The sequence below is a fragment of the Pan paniscus genome, chromosome 16, assembly GCF_029289425.2.
Source record: "Pan paniscus chromosome 16, NHGRI_mPanPan1-v2.0_pri, whole genome shotgun sequence".
Taxonomy (NCBI): domain Eukaryota; kingdom Metazoa; phylum Chordata; class Mammalia; order Primates; family Hominidae; genus Pan; species Pan paniscus.
In genome coordinates, this window is record NC_073265.2 from 29,937,760 (window position 1) to 29,955,573 (window position 17,814).

General features: G+C 44.6%; 1 protein-coding gene across 7 annotated transcripts in view; it reads left to right on the forward strand.

Annotated features, from left to right (window-relative positions):
- The first annotated feature begins 570 nt into the window (after positions 1-570).
- The window catches only part of RAD51 (RAD51 recombinase), a 34,704-nt gene continuing 17,460 nt past the window's right edge, over positions 571-17,814 (forward strand). Inside the window, exons 1-5 of one of the 7 annotated variants that reach the window (XM_003826585.7) lie at positions 571-882; positions 4,241-4,329; positions 6,547-6,684; positions 11,652-11,769; positions 14,488-14,579. In XM_003826585.7, the coding sequence (XP_003826633.1) occupies positions 4,243-4,329; positions 6,547-6,684; positions 11,652-11,769; positions 14,488-14,579 (435 nt within the window). In that variant the 5' untranslated portion in view covers positions 571-882; positions 4,241-4,242. Of the gene's footprint in view, positions 1,318-4,240; positions 4,330-6,546; positions 6,685-8,969; positions 9,502-11,651; positions 11,770-14,487; positions 14,580-17,814 lie in introns of those variants that run through there. The other 6 variants (XM_003826586.7, XM_055098641.2, XM_055098642.2 and 3 more) reach the window with 6 other exon arrangements.

Genomic DNA, 17,814 nt, shown 5'->3' on the forward strand with positions numbered 1-17,814 from the left:
AGCTTCCTCAGCTCCTCCACCTCCATGAGGCCTGGAAAACACCTTGCTCCAGGAATGCGAGTAGGAGGCTCAGAGCGACCAGAAGTGCCAAAAGCTGACATTCAGATACTGCCGAAACAAACCACAAGAGCGCTAGGGCCCCCGCTAATAGTCCAGCTGCGATGGTGAGAACTCGCGGACCCGCCGGCGATGCATGCCGGGAGATGTAGTCCCGGGCCGACGCATTAACTCTTGGGAGTTGTGGTCTTCGATCTGGTAAACAGAAGACGGCAACTCGGTTAAGTCTTCCCCCACCGCCCCCTGAAATCCCTCGCCCCACCCGCGAGGGACTGGGGTAGGAGTAGGGGCGTTGCCGTGGTTGGCCTCGAACTCCTAGGCTCAGAGGATACTCTCGCCTCGGCCCCCCGAGCAGCTGGGACTACACGCGTGAGCCACCGCCCACGGCATAAAGTTTGAATTAGTCCTTACGCAAAAAGGGAAGAGGGCAGTCTGTAAACTCGCGCAGGATCAAGCTCTCGAGCTCCCGTCTTCGGTTAGCGCGCAGGGCGGAAGCGGGGAGAAGGCGGATCCGGGAGGCGGGGATACGTTACGCCGACGCGGGCGTGACCCTGGGCGAGAGGGTTTGGCGGGAATTCTGAAAGCCGCTGGCGGAGCGCGCGCAGCGGCCAGAGACCGAGCCCTAAGGAGAGTGCGGCGCTTCCCGAGGCGTGCAGCTGGGAACTGCAACTCATCTGGGTTGTGCGCAGAAGGCTGGGGCAAACGAGTAGAGAAGTGGAGCGTAAGCCAGGGGCGTTGGGGGCCGCGCGGGTCGGGCGCGTGCCACGCCCGCGGGGTGAAGTCGGAGCGCGCGGCCTGCTGGAGAGAGGAGCGCTGCGGACCGAGGTGAGTGTGTGAGGCGCAGGCTGGGCCCTCCAGAGCCGCGGCTCGTCCTCGCCCACCTGGGTCCTGGCCGGTCCAGTGCTCAGCGGCAGTTGGGGCCTCCGCGCGCAGTGTGAAACCCGGACGTGGCAGGGCGTGTCCGCGCCCGACCGACCCTCAGCTGCTGGGGCGAAAACACAAGTGGACCTCAGTCTTTAGAACTAGGGGAGAAACATTAGAGCCTTTATAGGCAACACCTATTTTATGGGTTCGAGCGAGAAGTCCGAGATCAGAGCGGTGTAGCCACAGCTGTTTAATATCACAGCCAGGGCTTCCGGATTCCTGGTCTGTCTTTCCATTACACCGTGCTTAGAAAGTACCAATCTCCGATTGCCAAAACAGTGTTTTCATCATCTAATGCGGAAAACCATTCACATGATGCCTAGAGAATGATCTGAAGTGAGGTTTGGTTTTCTTAAAACTTTTTTTTTGAGATGGAGTCTCGCTCTTCCGCCCAGGCTGGAGTGTAGTGGCGCGATCTCGGCTCACTGCAACCTCCGCCTCCCGGATTCAAGCGATTCTCCTACCTCAGCCTCCCGAGGAGCTGGGATTACAGGCCCCCACCACCACGCCGCCAGGCTGATTTTTGTATTTTTAGTAGAGACGGGGTTTCACCATGTTGGTCAGGCTGGTCTCGAACTTCTGACCTCAGGTTATCCACCCGCCTCTGCCTCCCAAAGTGCTGGGATTACAGCCGTGAGCCACAGCGCCTGGCCCCTGTTTTTTTGGTTTTTTTTTTAACTTCTAAAGCGAAATGTAATATACATGTAGAAAAATTCACATTCACAACTGTATACAACTCCGTGAATTATTACAAAATATACTGGCCGGGCGTAGTGTCTCACGTCTGTAGTCCCAGCACTTTGGGAAGTGGAGGCGGGAGGACGATTGAGCCCAAGAGTTCGAGAACAGCCTAGTCAAGATAGTGAGACCCGCATCTCTACAAATAGGAAAAATTAGCCAGGCATGGTGGCGTGCACCTGTAGGCCCAGCTATTCAGGAGGCTGAGAAGGGAGGATCTAGCCTGGGAGGTATAAGCTGCAGTGAGCTGTGATCAGGCCACTGCACTCCAACCTGGGCGATAGAGCAAGACAAAATGAATATACACCTACGTAATCACCACTTAATAGAATGGTCCTCAGAAGCCTTCCTGTGTAGTATTTAATATTTTCCCCTTTTTACAGTGGTAACTGCTATACTGGTTTCTAATGAGATGAACTAATGTTGCTTGTTTTTGAATTTTATATAAAAATACATCAGGAGTGTTGAGTGTTTCGTTGTTTCACATGCTTGCCAACACGATATTTTTCAGCCTTTTTAATTTTAACTATTCTGCTGGTTACACAGTAATGTCTCAATGTGATTTTAATTTTCCTGATTACTAATGATGTTGGACATCTGTTCATATGTTTTTGCCCATTTTGATATCTTCTGTGATGTGCTTGTTCAAATCTCTTGCCTATTTTTCTATTGAATTATCTTTTTCTTACTGATGTGAAGTTCTTTATATACTGGTTATCAGCCCTCAGTTATGTTTGTGCTAAATGTTTTCTGTACTGTGGTTTGACTTGTCACTCTCTTAGTGGTGTCCTTCGATGAATAGAAGTGCTGAATTTATTTTTTTATTATTTATTTATTTATTTATTTTTCCTTTTGAGACAGAGTTTGGCTCTTGTTGCCCAGGCTGGAGTGCAATGGCACAATCTTGGCTCACCGCAACCTCCGCCTCCTGGGTTCAAGCGATTCTCCTGCCTCAGCCTCCCGAGTAGCTGGGATTACAGGCATGTGCCACCACGCCCAGCTAATTTTGTATTTTTCTTTAGTAGAGACAGGATTTCTACATGTTGGTCAGGCTGGTCTTGAACTCCTGAACTCAGGTGATCTGCCCGCCTTGGCCTCCCAAAGTGCTGGGATTACAGACGTGAGCCACAGTGCCCAGTAGAAGTGCTGAATTTAAATGTAGTTCAGTTTTCAGTCTTTTCCTTTTTGGCTAGTGCGTTATGTATCCAGTTTCAAGAAATCTTTTTCTGTCCCAAGGTTGTGAAAATAATAAGTTTTACTTTGTTTTTGACAGATGATTGTACATATTTATGAGATACAAGATGATATTTCTTTTTTTTTTTTTTTTTTTTTTTTTTGAGACGGAGTCTCGCTCTGTCACCCAGGCTGGAGTGCAGTGGCGCGATCTTGGCTCACTGCAGGCTCCACCTCCTGGGTTCACGCCATTCTCCTGCCTCAGCCTCCTGAGTAGCTGGGATTATAGGCGCGTGCCACCACGCCCAGCTAATTTTTTGTATTTTTTAGTAGAGACGGGGTTTCACCATGTTAGCCAGGATGGTCTCGATCTCCTGACCTCGTGATCCGCCTACCTCAGCCTCCCAAAGTGCTGGGATTACAGGCGTGAGCCACTCCACCTGGCCCAAGATGATATTTCAATACATATATACATTGTATAATGAATGATCAAATCAGGGTAATCAGCATATCCATCAATTCAGTTAAACACTTGTCATTTCTCTTTGTGATGAGAACATTCGAAATACTCGCTTCTGGCTATTTTGAAGTATACATTACATTAGTGTTTACTGTAGTCACCCTACTGTGAAATAGAACCCTAGAACTTATTCTTCCTATCTAACTGAAACTTTGTGCCTGTTGACCAGCCTCTCTCCTTCCTGCCACCCCCTGCAACAGCTGCATTCTCCTCAGTCTCTGGTTACCACTCTTCTATTTGTTCCTTGTATGAGATGAACCTTTTTTTTTTTTTTTTTTTGAGATGCAGTCTCACTCTGTCATGAGGCTGGAGTACAGTGGCAGGATCTCGGCTCACTGCGATCTCTGTCTTCCGGGTTGAAGCCATTCACCTGCCTCAGCCTCCCGAGTAGCTGGGACTACAGGCGTGTGCCACCACACCCTGCTAATATTTGTATTTTTAGTTGGGACGGGGTTTCGCATGTTGGCCGGGATGGTCTCGATCTCCTGACCTGGTGATCCGCCCGCCTCGGCCTCCCAAAGTGCTGGGATCACAGGCATGAGCCACCGCGCCCCGCCAAGATCAACTTTTTTAGATTCTACATATGAGTGAGATCATGCAATATTTGTCTGCAAACACATTTATAATATATAATGGGGTATATAAAAATAAGTAAAACTTGGCCCCTACACTGAAGGAATATAAAGCAGGAGAACAGAGAGGCACAATAAGAGAATGGCCTTGGCTTTTCCTAAAGTCTTTTTGTTACGACTAGCTAGATAGAAGATGGGGAGAGAGATGCACCTTATTTCTCTAGTGTTTATACTGATAAGTATTTGTATTTTTCAGTAATGGCAATGCAGATGCAGCTTGAAGCAAATGCAGATACTTCAGTGGAAGAAGAAAGCTTTGGCCCACAACCCATTTCACGGTTAGAGGTATGTGGTTAGTTGCTAATTTTGGAATTATATAGTAGATTCTTCTACCTAGTGGAAGGTATTACAACCTTTACATAAAATATGGGTTTACTACCAAGGTCAAGACCCAAATTAGACTTTTCAGAAGTGTTGTCAATAATCCTATGGAAAGGCTACAGATCATTGCTAAATATGTCTGGCAGGCCCTCTTCCTTTGTCAACAATTCTCTTCCTACTTTATCATTTTTATTTCTGAGAGTTGGACTGTCAGAAACTAAGGCCTAGGATCCCATGGTGGAATCTCTGTGCTGTTTTTGTTTGTTTGTTTGTTTGTTTTTGATGGAGTTTCGCTCTTGTTGCCCAGGCTGGAGTGCAATGGCGTGATCTCGGCTCACCGCAACCTCTGCCTCCCAGGTTCAAGCGATTCTCCTGCCTCAGCTTCCCAAGTAGCTGGAATTACAGGCATGAGCCACCACGCCCAGCTAATTTTATATTTTTAGTAGAGACAGGGTTTCTCCATGTTGGTCAGGCTAGTCTCGAACTCCTGACCTCAGGTGATCCACCCTCTTTGGCCTCCCAAAGTGCTGGGATTACAGGCATGAGCCACTGCGCCCAGCCTGTGCTGTTTTTTTGTTTGTTTTTTAAGAAATGGGTCTTAACTGTGTTGACCATGTTGATCTTGAACTCCTGGCCTCAAGCAATCCACCTGCCTTGGCGTCCCAAACTGCTAGGATTACAGGCATGAGCCACCATGCCTGGCCAAAGCATCCTGTGCTATTTGCACTAAGTATGAAAGTGCTGTTCTAGGAATTATAGTGGCCTGGACCAGTTATGCAAAGAAGACAGGGAAGCACCTTCTCTCCATTAACCTAGATTTGTGCTGTCAGCTGTCATTGGCAGAGAGAAGGGTGTGGTGGTGTTATGGTATAAGAGACAAGCTCCAATTCAGGATTCTGCACAAGAACATTAAGCACCAGAGCTGAGGCCTTACACTATTTCTGCCCATTGTATAGAGACTGCCCTGTGAGTGCAGCTGATTTGGGCTAAGTAGGAGGAAAGCAGAGAAAGACTTGATTCTTCTGTCTCTTTTTTTCATATTTCCCATCTCTGACTAATCTTCAAGACTCTAGAAGTTAGGAGTGCAAAAGGCTAATAAAAAAAAAAGACTCTAGAAGTTACTTAAATGGATTTGTGATAAACATTTGAAAGTTCAGAGTCATAACTTCTGGTGCCATGAGCATCCTTATACTCAAACATGCATATTGCTTAGATATTAATAGCAGACATGGCTTATGTTGGCAAACTAATCTCTCCCCTCTTCTAAATTCTCCCAACCCCTGAATACACCCACATTCACCTACTAACTCACGTTTTCCCAGAAGTCATGGTTTTGGTGGCTAATGAAACCAAAGCTGACTTGAATATAGGAAGAAAGAGGTGTCTTTGGGTGGTTTGTTTTGAGAAGAGGTATAAAAGTCCCTGACAAAAAGTAGTTTTCCTCACTGTTAATGTCAGTTGTTAGAGCAGAGCTTTCTGGTCATTGTTCAACAAAAAGTATTGACAGGCCAAGATAGTGCTCTTTACATTCTGAGCAGCCTTATCTATTTACCCTACCATAGTGTAAAAATACAGTTTTTTATGTGTGCTTGATGTGGAAAGTGTTGAGCAACACTGTCTTAAAGTGGTCTTGTAGGGCCCAAGGTCTCAGAGATCATTTAGGGTCACAAAAAAAGGTTGGGAGTTACTTTTTAATTCCAATTGCTAATAGGAGTTCTTTTTAATGTACATGGCATAGTGCTAGTTTAAAATTATTGATTTTGATAATGAAAAGGTTGTTAATTTGTTATTAAGTACCTCATATATAGGGCTCATTTTTCAGCTTTTGCATATAATAACAGTAGGCTCTCTGTATCTCCGGATTCTGTATCAGCAAATTCAACAAACTACGTATCAAAAATTCAATCAACTACATATCAAAAAAAAGTATACAGGAGGATGTACATAGGTTATATGCAGGTAATACGCCATTTTATATAAGGGACTTGAGCATTGTTGGATTTTGTTATCTGCTGGGGGTCTTGGAACCAACTTCCCATCTCCCCCCGCTCCCCCAGGATTTCAAGGGACAGTTGTATTACAAGTCTTCAAGCACCTCTGTGAAGTATGTAGGACACATAACATCTGTGTTAGATTAGAGAACTAAAGCTTAAATTTATCCATGGTTTTCTTCATTTGCAGCAGTGTGGCATAAATGCCAACGATGTGAAGAAATTGGAAGAAGCTGGATTCCATACTGTGGAGGCTGTTGCCTATGCGCCAAAGAAGGAGCTAATAAATATTAAGGGAATTAGTGAAGCCAAAGCTGATAAAATTCTGGTAAGTACTGCTTACTTAACCTAGGGAGGCATTAGTGGGAATAGTACAAAAGGGAATGTAGTGAAAGACTTCTTCCTTCTATCTCTTATTCTTCTGTCATCTCATTATCCTTTCCAGGGGTGACTGTTACCTGTTTCTTTTCTTCTTTTCTTTTCTTTTCTTTTTTTTTTTTTTTGGAGACGGGTTCTCGCTCTGTCACACAGGGTGGAGTGCAGTGGTGCCATCTCAGCTCACTGCAACCTTCACCTCCCAAGCTCAAGCGATCCTCCCACCTCAGCCTCCCAAGTAGCTGGGACTACACTACAGGCACATGCCACCGTGCCGGGGTAGTCTCGAACTCCTGAGCTCAGGCGATTCACCTACCTCAGCCTCCCAAAGTGCTGGATTATAGGTGTGAGCTACTGTGCCTGGCCTATTTATTTTTCTAGCTTCATATAGTTCTTTAACATACATACTTCCCCATGGTTACATTTTGTTTTATGAACATATTTCTTCAGTGTTTATATAGTTACACAGTTTTATTGCCTTTACCCTTGAAGTTTTATATAGTATAAAGCAGAATTTTTTTTTTTTTTTTTTTTTTTTTTGAGACGGAGTCTCGCTCTGTTGCCAGGCTGGAGTGCAGTAGCGTGATCTTGGTCTACTGCACCCTCCGCCTCTCAGGTTCAAGTGATTCTCCTGCCTCAGCCTCCCGAGTAGTTGGGACTACAGGTATGTGCCACCACACCCAGCTAATTTTTGTATTTTTATTAGAGACAGAGTTTCACCATGTTGGCCAGGATGGTCTCGATCTCCTGACCTTGTGATCTGCCCACCTCAGCCTCCTAAAGTGCTGGGATTACAGGTGTGAGCCACCGCGCCCCACCGCAAATATTTATTTATAAAATTGTATTTTCACGTATCGATTACTGTTAGCATTAGATAAATTTATTGGATTACTCAAATGAATATTTGTTGAAGTGGTTGCTTAATTGGAAATAAGGGTTCTGAGTCCCTAACAGTACTTTTGTTAAAAGATTGTCATATTGACTAAGCCAGTAGGGGTCCCTAAAGTCTTTCTGTTTTCGCTTTTTGGGTATCAGTTTTTGTGAATGAACAAATGCTGACAGGATCTTTTCTTTTTGCCTTGTGAGATCTTGGTTTCAGAAATCAAGTCACTTCTCTGTTTCTATGAACACAAAAATGCAAACCTAGAATACATGATTTGAGATGCAATATGGTATAGACTTACGTGTCTTTACTTTTCAATATTTTATGTTCCTTGTTTCTGGTCAGTAAAGATTATGATTGTATTGTTTGTTTTCCGTTTTTTTTTGAGGCAGGGTGTCGCTGTGTCACCCAGGCTGGAGCACAATGGTGCGATTTTGGCTCTGCTCACTGCAACCTCTGCCTCCCGGGTTCAAGTGATTGTCGTGCCTCAGCCTCCCAAGTAGCTGGGATTACAGGCTCCCACCACCACACGTGGCTAATTTTTGTATTTTCAGTTGAGACGGGGTTTCACCATGTTGCCCAGGCTGCTCTCAAACTCCTGGCCTCAAGCAATCTGCCCACCTCAGCCTCCCAAAGTGCTGAAATTACAGGCACTAGCCACTGTGCCCACCTTTTTTTTTTTTTTTTTTAAAGAAAAAAAAGAAAAGTCTCACTCTGTTGCCCAGGCTGGAGTGCAGTGGCATGATCAAAGCTCACTGCAGCTTCAGCTTCAAACTCCTGGGCTCAAGGAATTCTCAGCCTGCTGAGTAGCTGGGACTATAGGCACATGCCACTAACCTGACCATTTCTACCAGTTTCTTCTTTGCTAATACATTCTCCTGTTTTTCACCAAAGGAAGTAGTCTATATTCCTTGAGCTCCCATGGCTTGTTAGTACTTCTCATATTACCCATCACATCTACTTGTACTATAGTTATTTTGTATAGTTTATCTTCCTGATTAAGTTATAAGCTCTGTGGAGGCAAGAATCAGCTCTTCTTTTTCTCCATATCCTTCAGAGTCCCTGGGACTATGTTTCATATGAAGTAAGTGTCTAGTACATGTTTGTTGCACTGAAATGACAGTGAGTATATGAATTGGCCAGGCTGGTCTCAAAATCCTGGCCTCAGGTAATCCGCCCATCTCAGTATCCCAAAGTGCTGGGATTACAGGCGTGAGCCACTGCACCTGGCCGTGCAATGAATTTTTAAATGAAATATTAAGTATATAGAAAAGTTTAGAGAATAAACTTTCATTGATTTTTCAGCTATTTGTTGATTTTTTTTTCTTCATGGGAAATTTAAAAATTATGAAAGTTTAATCTTTTTACTTTCTATGGGTCTATTTAGATTTTCTTCTTGAGTGAGTTTTGGTAGTTTATCTTTCTAAGAATTTGCTTATTTCATCTAAGTTACCTAACTTGTTGACATAGAGTTGCTCACAGGGTTTCCTTATACTACTTTTTATTTACATAAAGTCAGTAGTAATGTCCCCTCTTTCATTCTTGATTTTAGTAATTTGAGTCTTTTCTCTTTTTTTCTCGGGCAATGCAGCTAAAAGTTTGTCAATTTTGTTGATGTTTTCAAAGAACCAGCTTTTGGTTTCATTGATTTTTCTCTATTATTCTGTCCTCTACTTAATAGTTTCTACTCTAAGCTGTATTATTTCCATCTTTCTGCTTGCTTTGTTTTGTTTGCTTTTCTTTGGAAGGTTAGGTTATGATTTATCTTTTTTATTTTTAGAGGCAGAGTCTTCTTCTGTCACTTACGTTGGAGTGCAGTGGTGTGATCATAGCTCACTGCAGCCTCCAACTCCTGGCTCAAACAAACCTTCTGCCTCAGCCTCCCAGGTAACTAGGACCACAGGCACGCCCCACCATGCCCTGCTGTTTATTTTATTTTATTTTATTTTATTTTTGAGACGGAGTCTCCCTCTGTGCCCAGGCTGGAGTGCAGTGGCGTGATCTCTGCTCACTGCAACCTCTGCCTCTTGGGTTCAAGCGATTCTCCTGCCTCAGCCTCCTGAGTGGCTGGGATTACAGGCACGTGCCACCACGCGCAGCTAATTTTTAGTAGAGACAGGGTTTCACCGTGTTAGCCAGGATGGTCTTGATCTCCTGACCTCATGATCTGCCTGCCTCAGCCTCCCAAAGTGCTGGGATTACAGTCGTGAGCCACCGCGCCAGGCCTTTTTTTTTTTTTTTTTCTGATGGAGTCTCACTCTCTTGCCCAGGCTGGAGTGCAGTGGTGTGATCTCGGCTCACTGCAACCTCCGCCGCCCGGGTTCAAGCAGTTCTCCTGTTTCAGCCTCCTGAGTAGTTGGGACTACAGGCGCACGCCACCACGCCCAGCTAATTTTTGTATTTTTAGTAGAAATGGGGTTTCACCATATTGGGCAGGCTGGTCTTGAACTCCTGACTTCGTGATCTGCCCACCTCACCCTACCAAAGTGCTGGGATTCAGGCGTGAGCCACCATGCCCAGCCATGCCCTACTAATTTTTTTTTTTTTTGAGATGGAATCTCACTGTGTCTCTCAGGCTGGAGTGCAGTGGTGCAAATTCGGCTCACTGCAACCTCCGCCTCCCAGATTCAAGTGATTCTTCCACCTCAGCCTCCCGAGTAGCTGGGACTACAGGCGTGTGCCACCACGCCCGGCTAATTTTTGTATTTTTAGTAGAGAGGAAGTTTCACCATGTTGGTCAGGCTGGTCTTGAACTCCTGACCTTGTGATCTGCCCACCTTAGCCTCCCAAAGTTCTGAGATTACAGAGGTGAGCCACCACACCCAGCCACCCTGCTAATTTTAAAACATTTTTAGAGCCAGGGTGCTGCTTTGTTACTCAGGCTGGTCTCAAACTCCTGGCTTCCAGCAGTCCTCCCACCTCAGCCTCCCAAAGTGCTGGGATTACAGGCGTGAGCCACCGCACCCAGCCTTCTTTTCTAATATAGCTGTTTATAGCTATGAATTTCTCTCTAAGCACTGCTTTTATTGGAGCCCATACGTTTTGGTATATCTTCGTTTTCATTCATTGCAAAAACATTTTCTGATTTCCGTTGTCATTTCTTCTTTGACTTGTTGCTTATTTAGGAGTGTGTTGCTTTATTTTTGCATATTTGTGAATGCACTTACTTTTCAATTTTAGAATCAACCCATAGTGCTATTATAGAACACTTATCTGTAATTACAAAATACAATGTGAATGTTCTCAGCCAGACAATATGAAAGAAAAGGTACAGCTGATAGAGGTGGGGAAGTAGCCATGGAGAGAGAAAAGATTGAAGGGCAAATGTCCTCATTTTTACAAAGTAGGAAGTTAAGGGATACAGTCTGCGGTTGATGGAGCAGGAAATGAAGGTGTACTGTATTGTCATTTTTGTCATAAATTGGGCAAAACACATATGTATGGATCTCTAATAGTTTTTTGTTTTGTTTTGTTTTGTTTTTTGAGACAGAGTCTCGCTCTGTCCCCCAGGCTGGAGTACAGTGGCGCGATCTCGGCTCACTGCAAGCTCCGCCTCTTGGGTTCACGCCTTTCTCCTGCCTCAGCCTCCCAAGTAGCTGGGACTACAGGCACCCGCCACCAAGCCCGACTAATTTTTTGTATTTTTTTAGTAGAGATGGGGTTTCAGCATGTTAGCCAGGATGGTCTCGATCTCCTGACGTTGTGATCCGCCTGCCTTGGCCTTCCAAAGTGCTGGGATTACAGGCGTGAGCCATCGCACCCGGCTGGATCTATAATAGTTTTTAAAACTATATTAATATATTAACTTGAATTGGCAATTTAAAAATTGATATTCATGGAATCTCTGAATTAGATTATCCTTTTTTGTGACTTTCTAAAGAGAAATCATCCTGGTAATTTTATTTGATATTTTCTGTTCCCATTGCACACCTTGTTTTACTAATATTTCTTTTTTCTTTATATATATATTTTTGTCATCAAGATCACTGTGGTAAGGAATATTATTTTGTTGATTTAACATTTCTTATTTTTCCCAGGCTGAGGCAGCTAAATTAGTTCCAATGGGTTTCACCACTGCAACTGAATTCCACCAAAGGCGGTCAGAGATCATACAGATTACTACTGGCTCCAAAGAGCTTGACAAACTACTTCAAGGTGTAGTAATCCTTTATCCTGTGTTGTGAACTCTAGTTAGGAAAGCTTCCAGGTTATAAAACAAAACTGAAATATTTGTGTAGCATTTCCTTGTTAGATAATGATAAAGAGATAGAGGAAGGCCAGGTGCAGTGGCTTATGCCTGTAATCTCAGCACTTTGGGAGGCTGAGGTGGGCAGATCACCTGAGGTTGGGAGTTCGAGACCAGCCCAGCCAACATGGAGAAACCTATTAAAAATACAAAATTAGTTGGGCATGGTGGCACATGCCTGTAATCCCTGTAGGTGCACATGCCTACTCGGGAGGCAGAGGCAGGAGAATCACTTGAACCCGGAAGACGGAGGTTGCTGTGAGCCAAGATTGTGCCACTGCACTCCAGCCTGGGTGACGAGCAAAACTCTGTCTCAAAAAAAAAGAGAGATAAAGGAAGTATCCACATTGAAGAGGTAAGACTGCTGCAAGGTAGGACCTTATTTAAAAAATACTAAACTTATCTGCAAATTAAATAATTTAGTCTCCATTTAATATTGTGTTAAGAGAGTAAGCTCCTTTTGCTTAAGGAGGTAACTGTAATTATAACCTACTCTACCACAAGGTTGAAAACCTGATGACTGGTTAAAACATTCCATGTTTGAATACTACTCATTGTGTACACACTAATCTTCAGGACTTCAGGGAAAACTATAAAGCTTTTGACCTTATTATTTATTTTTCAAGACAGGGTCTCACTCTGTCACCCAGGCTGGAGTGCAGTGGCATGGTCTCAGCTCACTGCAACCTCTGCTTCCTGGGCTCAAGTGATCTTCTAGCCTCAGTCTCCCCAAGCTAGGACTATGATCATTTACCACCTGGCTAATTTTTTTTTTTTTTTTTTTTTTTGAGTCAGGGCATCACTCATTATGTTGCCCAGGCTGGTCTCAAAATCCTGAGCTCAAGCCATCCTCCTGCCTCAGCCTCCCAAAGTGCTGGGATTATAGGCTTGAGCCACCTTGCCTGGCCCAATGTCAGTTTTCTTTCCCTTTTTTTTGAGACAGAGTCTCACTCTGTTACCCAGGCTGGAGTGCAGCGGCATAATCTCAGCTCACTGCAACCTCCGCCTCCTGGGTTCAAGTCATTCTCCTGCCTCAGCCTCCCAAGTAGCTAGGACTACAGGCAAGTGCCACCATGCCCAGCTAATTTTTGTATTTTTAGTAGAGATGAGGTTTCACCATGTTGGCTAGGTTGGTCTCGAACTCCTGACCTCAGATGATCTACCCGCCTCAGCCTCCCAGAGTGCTGGGCTTACAGGCGTGAGCCATCATGCCTGGCCCCCAATGTCAGTTTTCTAATATCAGTGCTATACTATCATTATGCGAGAGGTTAACACTGAAGAAGGCTAGGTGCATAGAAACTTCGTATTTTTTGTTGTTGTTGTTGGTTTGTTTGTTTTTTAAAGACAGAGTCTTGCTCTGTTGCCCAGGCTAGAATGCAGTGGCACAATCTCGGCTCACTGCAACCACTGACTCCCAGGTTTGAGCAGTTCTCCTGCCTCAGTCTCCTGAATAGCTGCAATGACAGGCACCCGCCACCATGCCTGGCTAATTTTTGTATTTTTAGTAGAGACGGGATTTCACCGTCTTGGCCAGGCTGGTCTCAAAGTCCTGACCTCCTGATCCATCCACCTCGGCCTCCCAAAGTGCTGGGATTACAGGCGTGAGCCACTGTGCCCAGCTTTTTTTTTTTTTTTTTTTTTTTTGAGATGGGGTCTTGCTCTGTCGCCCCGGCTGGAGTGCAGTGGCATGATCTTGGCCCACTGCCACTTCTGCCCCCAGGTTCAAGCGATTCTTCTGCCTCCACCTCCCGAGTAGCTGGGACTACAGGCATGCACCACCATGCCCAGCTAATTTTTGTATTTTTAGTAGAGACAGGGTTTCACCATATTGTGCCCAGCTTTTTTTTTTTTTTTTTTTTGAGGAGTCTCACTTTGTCACCCAGGCTGGAGTGCAGTGGCGTGATCTCGGCTCGCTGCAGCCTCTGCCTCCCAGGTTCAAGTGATTCTCCTGCTTCAGCCTGCTAGTAGCTGGGATTACAGTCGCCCATCACCAGTTCCAGCTAATTTTTGCATTTTTAGTAGACATGAGGTTTCACCATGTTGGCCAGGCTGGTCTCGAGCTCCTGACCTCAGGTGATCAGCCCGCCTCGGCCCCCTAAAGTGCTGGGATTACAGGTGTGAGCCACCGCACCTGGCCTTATTTGCAGCTATCTATAAATCTAATTATTTCAAAATACTTTTGGTTTATTTGTTTGTTTGTTTTGAAACAGGGTCTCACTGTGTCACCCAGGCTAGAGTGCAGTGGCACGATTTTGGCTCACTGCAACTTCTGCCTCCCAGGCTCAAGTGATCCTCTCGCCTTAGCTCCTGAGTAGCTGGTACTACAGGCATCCGCCACCATGCCTGGCTAATTTTTGTAGAGACAGGGCTTCACCATGTTGCCCAGGCTGGTCTCGAACTCCTGAACTCAAGCAATCCACCCACCTAAGCTTCCTAAAATGCTGGGATTACAGGCATGAGCCACCACGGCTAGCCTCAAAATACATTTGTGAAAAATTATCGCTTGTTGGAAATTGAATTTTTAACTTACATAAACATCCTTCTGATGAGCTCCAAGAACATTTCTATGACTACAGTTTCTACATGTTTGTATTATGCTAAGAGTTATTTCTTATCACTTTTTTTAGGTGGAATTGAGACTGGATCTATCACAGAAATGTTTGGAGAATTCCGAACTGGGAAGACCCAGATCTGTCATACGCTAGCTGTCACCTGCCAGGTGAGCTGTTGGGGCTATAGCTAATCAAATAAGCAAGCATTACTTCATTCCTGCTATTTGCAAGCATCTGTTAGGATGGCCATAAAAGGTACTTTCTCTGTCCTCAAGAATCTTATAGCTGTTAATAGTTAGAAGATAGACTCCTACTTCAAAATCCTTCCATGTCATAGAAACTTCCAAATCATTGATCTCCTATCAGATACGTTAATTTCAAATACTTTTCCTACCAGGCCTTTTCCTGGCTTTACTTGCTACTTTTTTTTTTTTTTTTTTTTTTGAGGCAGAATCTCGCTGTGTCGCCCAGGCTGAAGTACAGTGGTGTGATCTCAGCTCACTGCAACCTCCTCTCTGGTTCAAGTGATTCTCCTTCATCAACCTCCCGAGTACCTGGGATTACAGGTGCCCACCAGCATGCCTGGCTAATTTTTGTGTTTTTAGTAGAGAGGGGGTTTCACCATGTTGGCCAGGCTCCTCTTGAACTCCTGATCTCAAGTGATCCACCCACCTTGGCCTCCCAAGTGCTGGAATTATAGGCGTAAGCCACTGCGCCCAGCCCTCCATCTTCTTCATTAGTCTAGATTTTATGATTCATCATTAAAGTAATTCTCTTGCAGATAGCCTCAGTTTACATACCCACTTGAAGAGATGCCAACCTTAGATGAAACTCATCTATCTTCTCAGTGTCTGTACCCAAATAGCTGATTATACTGGAGAAAAATCGTATCATACAGCTGACTGACTTCACTTTAAATTCAAGATGACAGGCCAGGCACGGTGGCTCACGCCTGTAATCCCAGTACTTTGGGAGGCCGAGGCGGGCGGATCACTTGAGATCAAGAGTTCGGCTGGGCGCGGTGACTCACGCCTGTAATCCCAGCACTTTGGGAGGCCGAGGTGGGCGGATCACAAGGTCAGGAGATTGAGACCATCCTGGCTAACACAGTGAAACCCCATCTCTACTAAAAATACAAAAAATTAGTTGGGCGTGGTGGCGGCTGCCTGTAGTCCCAGCTACTTGGGAGGCTGAGGCAGGAGAATGGCGTGAACCCGGGAGGCGCAGCTTGCAGTGAGCCGAGACTGCACCACTGCACTCCAGCCTGGGCGACAGAGCGAGACTCTGTCTCAAAAAAAAAAAAAAAAAAAGGAAGAAGAAAAAAAAAGATCAGGAGTTCAAGACCAGCCTGGCCAACATGGTGAAACCCTGTCTCTACTAAAAATACAAAAATTAGCTGGGCGTGTTGGCACGTGCCTGTAATCTCAGTTACTTGGGAGACTGAGGCAGGAGAATTGCTTGAACCCGGGGGGCAGAGGTTGCAGGGAGCTGAGATCGCACCATTGCATTCCAGCCTGGTCAAAGAAGCGAGACTCTGTCTCAAAAAAAAAGAACGAAAAAAGGAAAAAAATTCAAGATGACAAAACTTTAGATTAACATTCAAAACTTCTTGGCAAGTCTACTTTCTCCATTTAGGTGTACTTTCCCACTGAGTTAGACAGGCATCTCATATCTCATACTTCGTCTTCTGTTATCAGAACTTTATGCTCCTCTTCAACTCTCATTCTTAGCCAAAAACCTAACCTGCTCTTTGCATCAAATCTACATCTGTGCCCATCTTTTCTTATCTCAGGTTACAATTGAGAAAGTGTCCCTTTTCTTCTCAAAGGCCCATTCTATCAATATGATTTGGTTACCATCTCCTGCCACCTTCTCAAGGACTCTACTCCTTCCATTTTGTCTTGTACCTCTCTATGAGATTATCCTCATCAGTATACAAATATGTCTAGTGTCTCCTCCATTAGGAAAAAACCTTCCCTGGACCCCTTCAGTTTCTTTTTCCTTTACTTATGCTCCTATTGGTGGGAAGATTTGGAAATAGACACAGTGGGTTAAATAATTGCCCAATACATTGTATTTAAGTAGCAAATACTGGACTCAAACCAGACTTCAGAGATGATGTTCTTAAAACTTCATAAGAGGCCAGCATGGTGGTTCATGCCTGTAATCCCAGTACTTTGGGAAGCCAAAGTGGGAGGATTGCTTGAGACCAGGAATTTGAGACCAGCCTGGGCAACATAGTGAGACCCTGTTTCTGAGATGCCATTTCTAAAAACAAACAAACAAAAACAAACAATTAAAAATATTAGCCCAGCATGATGATGTGTACCTGTGGTCCTAGCTACTCAGGAGGCTGAGGTGGTAGAATCTCTTGAGCCCAAGAGGTCAAGGCGCCAGTGACTGGGATCGTGCCATTGCATGTTTTCTGCTGTATTGCTAGTGCCTAAGGCAGTGTTTGGCTCTCAGTAAACAATAAATGCTTGAATGAGTGGAGATAATAGATGTCCACAAACATGCCTGATATATAAAATGAATGTCATAGAGGAAATGGGTTAGCTGTTTAAGGAATAGAAAGGGGTAATTTCACCCTAGAGTGATCATGGAATAGTTTATGGAGAAAAGATTTTGGACCAGACTTCTGAAGAATGCTAAATTTGGGAAGGAAGGAAATTAAAAGCATTTAACTGTAGCATTTAATGGGATGAACAGAGGATGGGAAGGCATAAGTTAGAAGGAAAAGACAATAAATAAGCAAGGTCCTTTAACTGGTTTAGAGTTTGTGTAGAAAAGTTGTAGGAGATGACCCTTAAAAAGATACATCAAACTGGGCATGATAGCTCACACCTGTAATCCCAGCACTTTGGGAGGCCACGGTGGGTGGATCGCTTGAGCTCAGGAGTTTGAGACCAGCCTGGGCAACATGGCAAGACCCTATCTCTACAAATAATATAAAAATTAGCCAGACGTGGTGGGCTGTGCCTGTAGTGGCAGCTACTTGGGAGGTGGAGGCGGGAGAATCGCTTGAACCCAGGAGGCCAAGGTTGCCATGAGCCAAGATTGTACCACTGCTCTCCAGCCTGGGCAACAGAGCAAGATTTTGTCTCCGTCTCAAAAAAAAAAATTAAGATCCTATTTCAGAAGGTTAAGAAGTTTAAACTTGATTTTGTGAAGAGTAAGCATTAGCTGGTCAGGAAACTAAGATAGTGACAATAAAGAGACGTAGGGAAAAGATGTTGTAAAGGGCAGCGCTTGATGACTGACAATAAAAAATACACCTCAGCCCAACAATGTATTACAGTAACTTAGTAAACCTAAAAAGTGTTTGAGAGGGGAAGACAGTTTTGTTGGAAACATGAGTACAGGTTTAGAGATGACAGGTTTGAGGTGACAAACCCCGAGTGA